Source organism: Strix aluco, chromosome 3, assembly GCF_031877795.1.
Source record: "Strix aluco isolate bStrAlu1 chromosome 3, bStrAlu1.hap1, whole genome shotgun sequence".
Taxonomy (NCBI): Eukaryota; Metazoa; Chordata; class Aves; order Strigiformes; family Strigidae; genus Strix; species Strix aluco.
The window spans coordinates 684335-697258 of NC_133933.1; the positions used below are offsets into that span (position 1 = coordinate 684335).

The 12924-nt window shown below is 36.6% G+C and overlaps 1 protein-coding gene across 16 annotated transcripts in view; it reads right to left on the minus strand.

Moving 5' to 3' along the window:
* The window catches only part of CCDC88A (coiled-coil domain containing 88A), an 80439-nt gene that overhangs the window by 23297 nt on the left and 44218 nt on the right, over positions 1-12924 (minus strand). For 13 of the 16 annotated variants that reach the window (XM_074817099.1, XM_074817097.1, XM_074817096.1 and 10 more), the window contains exons 15-21: positions 9825-10895; positions 9133-9260; positions 5056-5197; positions 4253-4429; positions 3563-3724; positions 452-729; positions 103-246 (exon numbers count right to left, since the gene is read on the minus strand). In XM_074817099.1, the coding sequence (XP_074673200.1) occupies positions 103-246; positions 452-729; positions 3563-3724; positions 4253-4429; positions 5056-5197; positions 9133-9260; positions 9825-10895 (2102 nt within the window). The remainder of the gene's footprint in view (positions 1-102; positions 247-451; positions 730-3562; positions 3725-4252; positions 4430-5055; positions 5198-9132; positions 9261-9824; positions 10896-12924) is intronic. The other 3 variants (XM_074817098.1, XM_074817091.1, XM_074817086.1) reach the window with 1 other exon arrangement.

Genomic DNA, 12924 nt, shown 5'->3' on the forward strand with positions numbered 1-12924 from the left:
GTCAGGTATTAAGGAATGTGAGAGGATACAACACTTGTTCATCAGACTATACTGGCGAGTGCTCAGAGCTTTACTGATACACATACCAGACTTTCACTTTACCTTTCATTTTCATCACGAAGTTTTTTATACTCTGCTGCTACAGTTTCATGTTTTTCATTTTGTTGTAGCATTTTCTCCTGTTCTACCTTGAGGACTTTCTCCAATTCTTCCAGCTGCACTTTCTGTTTCAGCAACTGATTGTACCTGCGAACAAAAAATAAAATATTTAAGTTCCTTTTTTTGGAATGACAATATGGAATTTTTTTGAAAAGGTGATCTTTCAAAGTTTTAAGATCTTAATGTTATATTTAAGTAATACTAATTTTATTCATAGTAGTTATACAGGTTTTTTTGCTTTTTGCCCAGGAATCACAGACTCCCAATTTTACTCATGTGTATTAGTATTTACCTATCTTCTAGGTCCTTATGCTCCACCTCCAGGTTTTTGTGTGCAGATTTAAGACTTCCATGTTTAGCAATCAGGGATTCATACTCGGCAGCTTGGCGTTCGTGCAGATGTTCCAGCTTTTCATGATCTTTGAGAAGCGAATCATACAACGATTTCAGATCCTCACGTTCCTTGAGCACACATTCATTTTCGTTTTCCAGAGCAGACTGCTGGATCAACAGTTGTGCATTCTGATTCATAAGAGATGTGCTTTGAGAATTAAGGGTGGAATTTTCAACCTGCAGGCATAAATATTTGACAAGAGTTGCAAATAAATTTCATAGTCTGGATTATCTTGTGTCTCTCCTCCTATAAAAGATTTCTTGAGTTTAACCCTTAGCATCTTGGCAACCTTCCAGTTGTTCCATTACCTGACAACCTTTAATGGAAATACTTCTTTTCTTATACTCCAATAGACAATTTCAATTCAAAATATTCCACGAAAATTTTCATAGCAGTATTACAAGAAAGCACTTAAGGATATGCTTAAATTGACATGGGATGGGGTGGGGGATATAAAATTATTATTTACCTTCAAGTATCTGTTAAAGTGCTATCTAGATGAGAGGTACATTTTCTTCTCAGCATTGACAGCTCTAGCATCAAAATATCTCAGAGAAACAGATCATCAGTGATCCTTGTATCACACAATAGGATCTGTCACATGACTAAAACTTTCATATTGGCACAGATTTTTTTTTAAATCTTTATTGTACAGAATCTCTATTGTCACCATAAAATCCTTATTGTGGCCACATATCCTTTAGAATGAGACTTCCAACAGTAGCATCCATTGAACAGAGAGAAAGGGAAATAAAACAGCAGCTTCTGGAAGGAACTACCCACATTCCATTTTACTGAGGAACTGCCATTCAGTTCCTTCTCTTCCAACAACAGTAATGTCAGTTGATCACTTTATGTATGTGTTGTGAGGTCTGGTGGAAAGTGCTCTTCTCGTAGAAGAGTACGATTTCTCCAACAATTATGTCAGAACAGTATTAATGTCTACTAATACATTAAAGCCTTCAACATTAGACAGATTTAAAGAATCCCAACAACTTCACTTTGTGTGCCTCTGGTAAGATTAACCTAACCTAAACCCTTGGATATCTTAAAGAACTGACGATACCTAAGGTGCTTGTCATCTGACCTGCATTAAGCTAGCCTCCTTCTCTTTCTTGTTCAAGAGATGAAAAACACAAGCTACTGAGAGGCTTCTAATACCCTCAGGATATCTATGAAGCAAAAAAAAAAAAAAAAGATCACTCCAGTGCACGCTGTTACTAAGGAACAAATCCCTTTCTGTTGGGACTGCAGCATTCTTTGTTACAGATGAGAAAGCTGAACCTTTCACTGGAAATGAAGTAATGTCTGATGGCAAGTGTATACTGTGAAACTTCCCAGACTCAATTCCAAGTTTGATTCAGTTCAGAATTTCCAGTTATCCTTTAAGACATCCATTCTTTTTTATGTTCCTTATGGGTATCAGAAGGAACAGCAGAATTACAGTTGCCTAAGGACAGTTTTGACAGAGTCCGTGTAGACCAGCTTAGTTTGCGCTTCAGATTTAGCTAACTGTTAATCACTCTTACTTTCTTGAACATATTTCACCTTTCGTTATGATTTAGAGTTGATGTAGAGTTGTCTTGCAACTCGCGTGAAGTTATGAGCAAGACAACTGAATTCTCAAGGAAGGAGAACAACTCCCTTTCTCAGTCTGTTGGGTATAACATCATTCAGTCATCCCTGGCAATAAAAATTACATTGCTTGGTGGGGTTCACCACAATATAATAATAATAAAAAAAAAAAATTAAAAGGCATAAAATGCTTCCTCCTCCCAATTTACTGTCTCAATACTTTCAAAAATATCGACAGCTAACTCCTTCTCCAGGTTTATCAGATTGGAAAGGCCTGTGCTGTTGTGCAATTCATGAGGCAAAAAAGGAACTACATATATATTCCTGTTTTTTTGACAAATGGTATTACAAAACACTCCAAGAGTTCTAAATCGCAGAGATATATCCTCAGTCTGCTTGAAATGCTCTACTTCCATGCCCACATCCACTAATTTTTAACAACTAGATGAGGACACAGTGTGTGCACAAATGTCCCGTTTTGTTCACAGGCTTGCCAGCCACAAAGCGGAGTACTGCGCACTAATGAGATTTCCATGTGGTAAATAGAAAGTGCATCTGTGGTACAACTATGTTCTGCTTTCCAGAAAGAGACACGATGATAACTTGAGCCATTCACAAAATGCATTATTTGTTTACTCGTTTAAAGACTCCTGCACTCTCTGACTTCCATCTACCTTCTATCATTTCTGACAGTGTTTACTATTTCTGCCAAATTGTGGACTTTGCGTTCTCTAAGTAGTTCTGATTCTTAGAGCCCCAAAACGCATTAGATCCATTAACAAGAATATTTCACTTAGCAGAGAAAAAATTACATATGTATTTAATAAGCCTGTTAAAAGTATGAAGAACAACATCTGAATTTTGGCCGTAAGAGTCTGTGGGCAACCATTCTTACAGTTTCCATGGTCACACATTACCTTTTTTTGCCTCTGAATTATCTGAATTCATTCTTCACATATTTATGTAGGTTTCAAAGGGTTTTTTTCAGATCTTCCGAACTTACTAACATCTTGACTTTCCTCTTAGGTATGGCTTTTACTTTTTTTTTTTTTAAACTCTATTTATAAAAATAGACAAAACACTAAATTTATTAGAGTCTCTTTGGACACACTACTTCCCTGACCTAATTTAGAAGTAAAAGACATTTAAAAAAAAAATTATCTTAGAAGACTGGATAAGAGAATCTACTCTACTCCTAAGTCAAGAGTTTAAACTGGACAAACATAAAGGATTAAAAACAACTTCTAAAAATGTTATTATTCATCAGCAAACAAAATGTTATTTGACTGCTCTTAGTGCAGATTGTTTACACATTACTTTCTTTTCCATGTCTGTACCAGAAGTGAAATGTGATTTATAATACATTATTGCCATTAAAGGTTTCATTTGAAAAAACTTTGTATTATTTTTGAAAGCAAAATAGGAAAATATTACCTGCAGCTTGGCATTTTGAGTTTGTAGAGTTGTATTTTGTTCCTGTAGAGAAACAGTCTGTCTCTGAAGTGCAAGAATCTGAGCCTGCAGATTGCTATTCTGTGTCTCAAGTTGCTTTAATTGTGTCTTTAGGGCTTGCTTCTCTGCCTGCAGTGTAGCATTCTTTGAACATTAAAAAAAAAAGACAATTTCAGTTCACAGCTCTTGACCGAACTTGAAGAAAAAAAACCTTGTTTCTCCAAAACCAACAAAGCACCATGACTTTGCAGAGATTTACAGGAAGAAACAAAAGTATAGATCACCTTATACAACGAAGTAACACACAGTGATATTATCACTACAGGTTAAGATTGAAAAAATGGGTAACTAATATTGTACCTATGGAGAAATAGTAGAGAAATCTCCATGACTCATGTGAAAAAAGATTATATGAGGGATTTACAGATATCTGAGGATTCAAAAGGGCAAATTCAGGTTTCCACATCTCCTTTTAAATACTGGTCGTACTCTTTACGGCATCCCTCAGAGCAGAATCCAGCTGCTTCATAAACTATAATTTATTTCAGATTCTGCTTGGTACGTAAACGACGTGATAAATTGCTTATTTTCTTAACAATACTCTCATTTGTTTTACTGCAACAGCTCACACCAAATAATTAAAACCAGAATAATGTTTAAAACACATCTTACATTCCTTTCCACTTCAATTAATCTATCTTTAACTTTCAATAACTCTCTAGTAGTTTCCTGATTTTCTTTCTCCCACTTATTGACAGGTTGGTTGTCTTCTCCACTTCTTGGAGGAGAATTCTGAACCATCCTTTCCTCTTCTTGTCTTTGCTTGAGAGCTTCATAGTTCTTTTTCACCTGAAATTATTACGACAACTTACATCAGGTTCAGAATTTTTCATTTTCTACATCCTAATTTATTACATGACCATACCACTTCTCAAAGAGCAGAAATTGCCATGTTACTGTATTTGTAAATGTGCTTTTTGTAGAAGTTTGGGGAGGTGACATACAAATTATTTGTGGATATGGATAGCTTAACCCTAACAAACACTGGTCTAAGAAGAAGAGACCTCTATTTTCTCTTTTATTTCAGTGCTTTCAAATGTATCCCCCAACTACTATAACCAAGTCCTACAACCTAGAAGACTGTATTTGTTTATTTTAACCAGTCCACTCAGGCTGTTCAAGGTAAACCAGAATATGTGACTGACAATGACTACTTTTGGCATCCCAAACTCAAATCAACTTCATTATTTATCTACCTGACATATTCAATGATCAATGAATAAACCCAACAACTTTTCATGTGATTTCAACACCGGGCTCGTATTAAAGTCTTAAAAAGCAGTCACCTTCACCCTGCTTGACATGACGCAAACAACACCCATCTCTTGCTATCTTATACAAAAGGTCAAGTGTAGAAATAACAATAGCTGTATAGGAGTAATTTAACCTTATAGAACAAATGTTGTTCTCCTTACTGTTTTAAGTTCCTGACGAAGTTGCTGGTTTAAATTTGTAGATTCTTCTAAACGAGCCTCCAAAGCAGCAATTTTTTCTTCTTTGATTTCGAGAGACTTCTTAAGTGTGGATTCTAACTTTGACTCCAAAAGCTTGTACCTACTGATCAATGACATCACACACAAAAAAGTCTGTATTCCAAAAAACTGAGGTATTTAAATTCAAAAATGTTCTGAAACAGCAGCCTCATAGCTACTTTCAAAAATGCTTGTATGCTGACTCTATTCAAAAGCATGAAGACACCTCAGTATTATTATCAAGACCTATGTCTAAACAAACAGAAGATGGTGGTCAAAAACATTTCTGAATCCTTCTTTCTTTTAAAACATACTAAGACATACAAAAAGCCACGTTCAGCAACACCAGTAGGGTGCTGACTTTATCTGGATCATTAGCATGTGTGTGATGACAGCACTCTTCCTTCTGGCTCCACTCCAGAGGATCCAGCGGAGACCTGAACTAAATTAGAATGTGAAGTATTTGGAGAGCAAGATTTTCATCAATTTCCATTTCCTGCCAGCTCACAAAGAGGAGGCACTAGGGAAGAAGACAGAATACAGTGCTTTGCAGGTGCATACTCATTTGATGTATGAATGTGCAAATTGCTCACTCAGCCCAGCTGCTGATATTTTAAGACTGTTACCACTCCCCATGTGTAAAGCTTCCACTTTTTACCATGTTTACAGTACTGTAGGGCATCTAAAAAACCAAAACCAGATATTTGGGAGGTAAGTGGTCAGATTTAGATTATATCAGTTTAGGACAGTACCTCCTTTTTAGAAAATATTGAAAACCACACTCATTAATCACCTTTAAGCAGCGCAGTCACTGTATATGTGCTCAGAATCTGGAAAACATCCCACTTCTCCCCACAGTAGGATAAAACAAAACAAACCACTAATACCTCCCTTTTTAATCTTGACTGCTGAAAAAAATCTATCAGTTTAGTGAACGGAATAGATTGCAAGAGACTCCTGAATGGACAACAGCATTAGATCTAGTCAGGAACTGGAGCAGAAGACCAATGGCAAGAGAATTAATAAGTAGAAAGCTGTCCAGTAGCACCACGTAAGAGGACAAGAGTCCCAGATTTTAAGGTATGACAAGTAATTCTCAGGGACTTAAGAAACAGTAAGGCAGTCTATGACTAGTAGAATAGATGGCATTTCATCTTCTTGAGCTGAAGCATACATTCAGCTACAAATAAGAATTTCTATTACTTAAAAGTCGTGCAATTATGTAGAAAACAAAGAAGAAAGAAGACTAATAGAGACAAATCTCCAGTTTCCTTGTGAACACCTAATAACGAAAGATGGTACAAATTTTCTATTGTCATTGGGATTTGGGTATTTCAGATTCAGGGTCAAAATCCATAAATCTTTTTTGCCTAAAGACAACAGCCATTTGAAAGGCAAGAGAAAATGGAAAACACTTCAAAGTCAATTCATCAAACATGGTCAGCTTAGACCCCAACAGAAAGACTCTGAAGTCCTACCAAGAACATTCAATGAAGACCCACAAGCAGTTCTCCAATGAAGAAGAGAAAAACTGTGCATTTTTAATTTCTGTCATCAAAATGAGAGAGGGAGACCAAAAATACACTGAGAATTGACTTTGGCCATAATGAACCTCGCTTTCTAGCAGCCTGATGGAACAATTGCTAATGCCTCACCTAGGTAATAATATAAAGCAAGCAATCCAGGTACCTTTTGGATGAATGAGAAAGTTGAGAATAATGGAACGGCAGGGCAGTGACAGAGCACAATTTCAAGCCAACCACTCTGAAAACAAATATTCCCCATTCACAGTCACCCAGCTCTACGTGAAGTTGTTAAAGATAGGTCTACATTCTGGTTTGAGGAGAAGCTCAGAACAGCAGCACAGCCCAAATTCCTTCACATCTAAAACTATTTGGTCACAAGCGTGAGCTCAGAGGTAGGCTTTAGATAATGCTCTGGGCAAGCTTCAAGCTATAAAGCTTACTGGACACCTCCCCACAGATCAGTGAGAATAGGCACATCATACCCAGCCTCATATCCAAATATCTCATGCATCAAATATTCCATCTGCTTTTGTGGTGCTCGCACATGGTCAGTGCTGGACAATCAAATTTGCCGTAACACCTTTCCTGTCAGGCATTATCTCCTGCTGCAAAGCAATCTGGAAAGAACTAACCATGAGCTGTTTCTATGACAGTGTGGCTGAGCAGCACCAAACTACAAGAGATCTAAGGCCAGCACTAGACATGTGCCAAGTGCAGGTCAACCAGTACGCAATGCTTAAGCCTGCTCTCCGGGCCGTGCCCTTAATATATACACAGCAAAAACCATCCACCAAGTCCTTGAAAATGGAATACCGTTTAGAAGAGCACTAAGGAAAGGTGGGGGGAATGAAAAGGAAATTACTTATTTGTGTCATTCCCACACACAGCTAACCTGGAAGCAAAGGAAGAAATGAGACAGGTCGTGACAGGTGCCAGAAGTATGCTGGAAGTTCATCTACAGATTATAATTTAATGAAAGCTGGATAAAATTCCCCATTCCACAGAGACATGCAACTCCAAATTTTCTTCCAAATTATAATTTCTAGATCTATTATAACATCATTCTGTACAATGTGAAGGAAACACTAGTATTGTATGGCCCAAAGTCATAATTCATACAGCGTCACAAGTCAACTAACCTGTGAGAAGTGAACCCGCAACACCTGATCTTTAGAAGAGCACTTGTAAAGGACAAGTGCCATTGTCTGGAAAGTAGAAGCAGATTCATAGATCTTTTCATGCAGCATAATTTGCAAAAGCACCTTTACAGACCAATATTCTCTCCCTTTGCAGGAGCACTCATTCCAACCACTGGGAATCTAGAACATGATTTAGAAAAATGTTGCTCAATCTACACTTCTTCATCTAAGCAGTTTAAGCTTCAACTCAGCTCAAGGAATGGTTCTTCTCTGCATGGTATATTCACCTAAGGACAAAGCAAATGCATACTACACACTGTATGCTACACAGTAATGCTTAAATCGGAAGAAATCATACTAGTCAAAGTTCTGAGCACTTTTCTTGACAGAACTCTGTATCTGTGAGCTGAGAAAGGTAGATGAAAGACACCAGCAGAAAACAAGAGGTGGTAACAGATTCTCCCTACAGGATTCTGGCATCACCCCAGTAACAGAGCACAGGCAGCAAGAAAGGGAAACCGAAGGAAAAAAGAAAGTTGTTCAGTTTTCTTTTGATACAGAAGGCCCAAAATCACTCTACATGTTCATGACAATCAGTTGTAGCACCAGATCATGGCAGCAGCTTTTTGTTTTGTTTTTAAAGAGCACAACTGAAGAGCATCATGAAATAAAGACTGGCTAGAAGCCCATACTAGTCTGCTTTTCTCCTGTCACAAATTTTCCCTAAATCCCTGGAGGATAAGACAGAACACAACACACAGTAGAGGAAACAGATGTCAGGATAGCAGCTGCTTTATAACGGCAGGTGTGGTAGAGTGATAGAGCCAGTACGAAGTTTTGGAGACACTTAAGTATTGGATACTTCCCAGCCTGTCTAAGTGGGAATTGTAAACAGGTTCCTTTTGGTAGGAAGAATTAGAAGGAAACAGTTGTAAGGAAAGACTGAGACAGTTTAAGGTAACCATTATGTGACAAAAGCTTAAGAACCATTTCTATCAGTCAAGCAGTCAAAAAGGAAAAAAACCACTTTGGGCCTATTATCTTTTACTGCTACTGTTCCTGCTGCTAACGAGAACATAAAACATTTTAATTATACATCAACTGTACCTCCTGACATATTTCAAAAAATTTCTTAGTAGCAAAAAGTGACAATTCACTTTCACAGACAGCTGAATGTTAAAAGCACATCAACTACCTTATTAATTTCGGAGAACAGCAAGATCCATTTTGGGTCCATTAGCATGCCTTAAGAATCTCCGAGTATGCACAAAAACAGTCCGTAAAACTAGTTTATCTGTATGAGTAAAGACGACCTCCATTTCTACACTGTTCCAGGTAGGCCTGGACATTCTCACCTGTCGTCGCTGCTCTGTTCATCGTGCAAGAGACGCTCCTTGTTTAAGCCTATTTTTTCAAGTTCATGGGCAAGTTTTTCTAGATCATTGTTCATTTGTTGAGTCTTCAATTTTTCACTCACCAAGTCCTTACACAGGTAAAAATTACAGTCAGTATTATCATATTAATAAAATAACGTAGTCTTAATTCTAAAAGTGCTGAGGAAAGAGTCTTTTAACACTACGTGATTTGAGTAACGCAACGTTACATCTCCTTTCCTTCCAATTCTCAGCCTTCACCTCTATCAGACGTTATGTGTAACTATAACATGATTTCACCACACCTGTTTGCTCCCTTCCTTTCTGTAGAACTTCCCTTTCAAATTCAGTCTTGAACATTACAGGCAAGGGGAAACGTTTCAGCCAGAACAAAGACTAATATGAAGAATCTGAACAATGTTCATTGAAGAAAGGCTCCGTGACAAAGACCTCTGTAAGCAACCTTGCCCAATTAAGTGCAATATGGTTATATTACACCACTTGATTATTATATAAATTTTGATTATCTAACGCTTTCCCTACCGTAACCACTGAAGATGCTAATGGTACACAGATTAAAGCACAAAAAATACACGCTTTTTTCAAAAATACAGATATAATTTCTCTACATTACAAACAGATAATGACAGCAATGGTAACTAATTTCTGTTTACCTCTCGTAAAGTGACGAGGGTTTTCTTATCGATGGTAGCTCTTTTTACAAGTTCTTTATTTTCTTTTTCGAGTTCTTTCAGGCGTACACATGACTCTTTATAGACAACTATTTCTTTAAATAGAGATTTATTTTCCTTTTCTAGATTACTAATTTTTACATTGTTTTCTTCTAAAGTACTATCTTTAATTTCTGCTTGTTGTCGAAGCCTTTTATTTTCTTTTTCTAGCTGCTTCTTATCTTTTTCCAGTTGAGAAGTCTCTTGTTCTAACAACTTATTCTCCTTTTCCAATTGCTCTAGGCGCTTACTAGAGATTTTTAACTCTTCTAAGTTCTTTTGCAGAGTCTGATTTTCAGACTCTAAATCTTGTAATTCACTTTCTAATTGCTGAATCTTCTTATTGCTGTTTTCAAGGGCTTTCTGTAGCCTTTGGTTTTCTGTGTCTAGGCCTTGGTAGCTGACTTCCAAGCGTTCAGTCTTCTTAAACGAGGCTTTCATGAGTTCAAGGCTTTTTTTAAGTTGCTCCTTTTCACTCTCCAGTTCCTTATTTTCTAATTGTAACTGTGCCACTTTAATGCTTGTACACTTCAAGGATTCAATTGTTCTTCTTAACTCTAAATTTTCTTCATCAAGCTGTGAATTCTCCTTTTCTAAGGATTCTAACTGAAAAGTGAGATTTTTTAGGCTATCCAAAGTTTTTTTCAGTTTTCTGTTTTCCATTTCCAGGTCTGAGTTTTCTTGTTCTAAGGCCTCAATCTTCTCACAAGTAATTTTTAAGTTCGTAATCTTTTTCTGTAATAATTCATTTTCCTTCTCCAGATGATGCAGCTCATTTTCAAGTTCTTCTGCTCTCTCCCCTTTCTCTTTATAGTGTTCCAGTTCTTTCCTGACTTGCTTTTTTTCAAATTCAATCTTATTTAACTTACTGCTGGTCTCTTTAATAGACTCATGAAGGATTTTATTTTCTTTCTCAATTTCTTTCATTCTCGCTTCAGCACTGATTTGTGAGCGTTGTCTTAGAGAAGCTACAGTTTGATTCAAATGTTCATTTTCTTGTTCTAATAGCTTAATCTGATTTGGGGGGAAAAAATTGTAAACTCTGGTGAACAACATGCCAACAAGTAATTCCTTGCCTATATAAACTGAAAGCTACTAAGATAATAAGATTACATCATACTTCCCTTTTATTAGAAGATTTTAAAAAAAAATCTCTTATTCTTACTGGTATTTAGTTGAAGCATTACAAACACTGTATGTACACAAGTGGAAGTTTGACAACAAAATAAGTCAAAGTGAATCTTCGAGTATCTTCCTCTTAGATATCAGTAGATAACAAAAATAAAACTAACAAAGCACAAACAAAACCAAAGTTGTATCTATTTCTCAGCATCATTTCATTTTCATTTGTGTTTACTCATATTTACATTATTTTTCTTAAACTCTGTGATTTCCAGAGCTATGTGTCCATGAAGAACAAAACTGCAGTCAAGTTCTAAACCAAACTTGAGATGGAGGTCTGGGAGCTGCAAAAGTGTCTTTGTTTCACTTGGGAAAAACAGAGGTGATGTGTGCGCTAAGAGGGCATCCTGATCACAGTCAGTAACATTTTGTGAAGAAACACAAAGTTATATTAATTTTTGGGTTATAAAGAACCCTTGGACATGCTGTTCCAAAACAGCTTCCAAAGTATATCATATTAGAACTGAATTATTTTCTTAGGTAACATATTCCCAGATTTGCTTCAAGGATAAAGGCAGCATTTACATCTTGATTTTTAGTATTTTTTTACTTTTTCAGTTACTCCAAATCATTTGAAATTATCTGGGTGCGTAACAGACAGCAAAACGCAGGCAACTGTTTACATCAATATGTAAGAACACACTAATAACACAGCATAAGGGATGTTTCAACAATAAACTGTTTTGGAGAAAAGCGAAAGTGCTAGTTGCAATGAAAAACAGACCAAGAAAATTACAGACTGTTCTTTCATATTTACGTCTGAACGTAACTATTAATTACAGGATCTACGGCTCTGTTCCCAGCAATGACAAGCTGTTCTGAAATGATTAATGCGAAACTAATTAACAGGTGTCTGAAAACACAACTTTGCAACACTTCTTTACATAACCTGGTATGTTACTTAACATGCATAATTACTTTCCGTGAAGTTTGCTTCTGCAACCCAAACTTAACAAAAAAATCATGATCAATGCATCCCTCATTTTTGATGAAACCAAATGAACCTTGTACAGTCAACTGCAGTAAGTTTCAGCACAGAATTTGTAAAAGACATGAAAGATGCTGCTAACCCATCACAGCTCCTAAGTACATTATTTTTAAGCAGAAATAGTCCCACTGAAACATCAGTCCTAGTCCAACATGTTTAAAAGAATACACGTATCGCTGATGGTTGAACTGGGATTTACGACTTATTCCAGAAAGTTTTAGCCCTTTTTTCCCTAGAGTGCACTTCTAATACAATACACAAATCAATTACTGTAAACAAGATAAGCTTCTAAACCTCTAAACAAGAAAAGCTGGCACATTTTCCTTAAAATTATCCTTGGTGTTCTCTTTAAATGAAAGTAAAGCTTCAATGCAAAGCTTCCCCCACCACCACTTATTTTTTTTTCTTTCTTTTCCAAGTATGGAATTTCACTTGCTGATTAAATTGGGCTTTCAAAAAATTTCAGGACTTTTTAAATACAGTATTCTGTATTCCAAAATACTCTACTTTTAAATTAGCCTGAAAGATGTCAATCTCATCAAGAAGTATCAGTGGAATTTATAAAAGGTAACTACAATTCTAGTTCTGAAGGACTTGATTACTAAATATGGGATTTCCAGAAGTTTCCGTAAGTCCTGTTTCCTAGTGACTGCCTTGCACAGGTGAATTGCTCTCCAAAGACCTTTAGGAGTTGTCAGCACCCACTAGATACAGATATGTCAGTGACATTCAGTACCCTCCCAAGCACAGCTCGAATCTTTGTAAGAGACCCAGATGCCAGTTTCTGGCAACCAAAAATAAATTCTGCTATCCACCTACAAGTCACAGCTAGAAAACATTCTAGTAAAGGGGAATATTTTGAAGCTGGGTGTC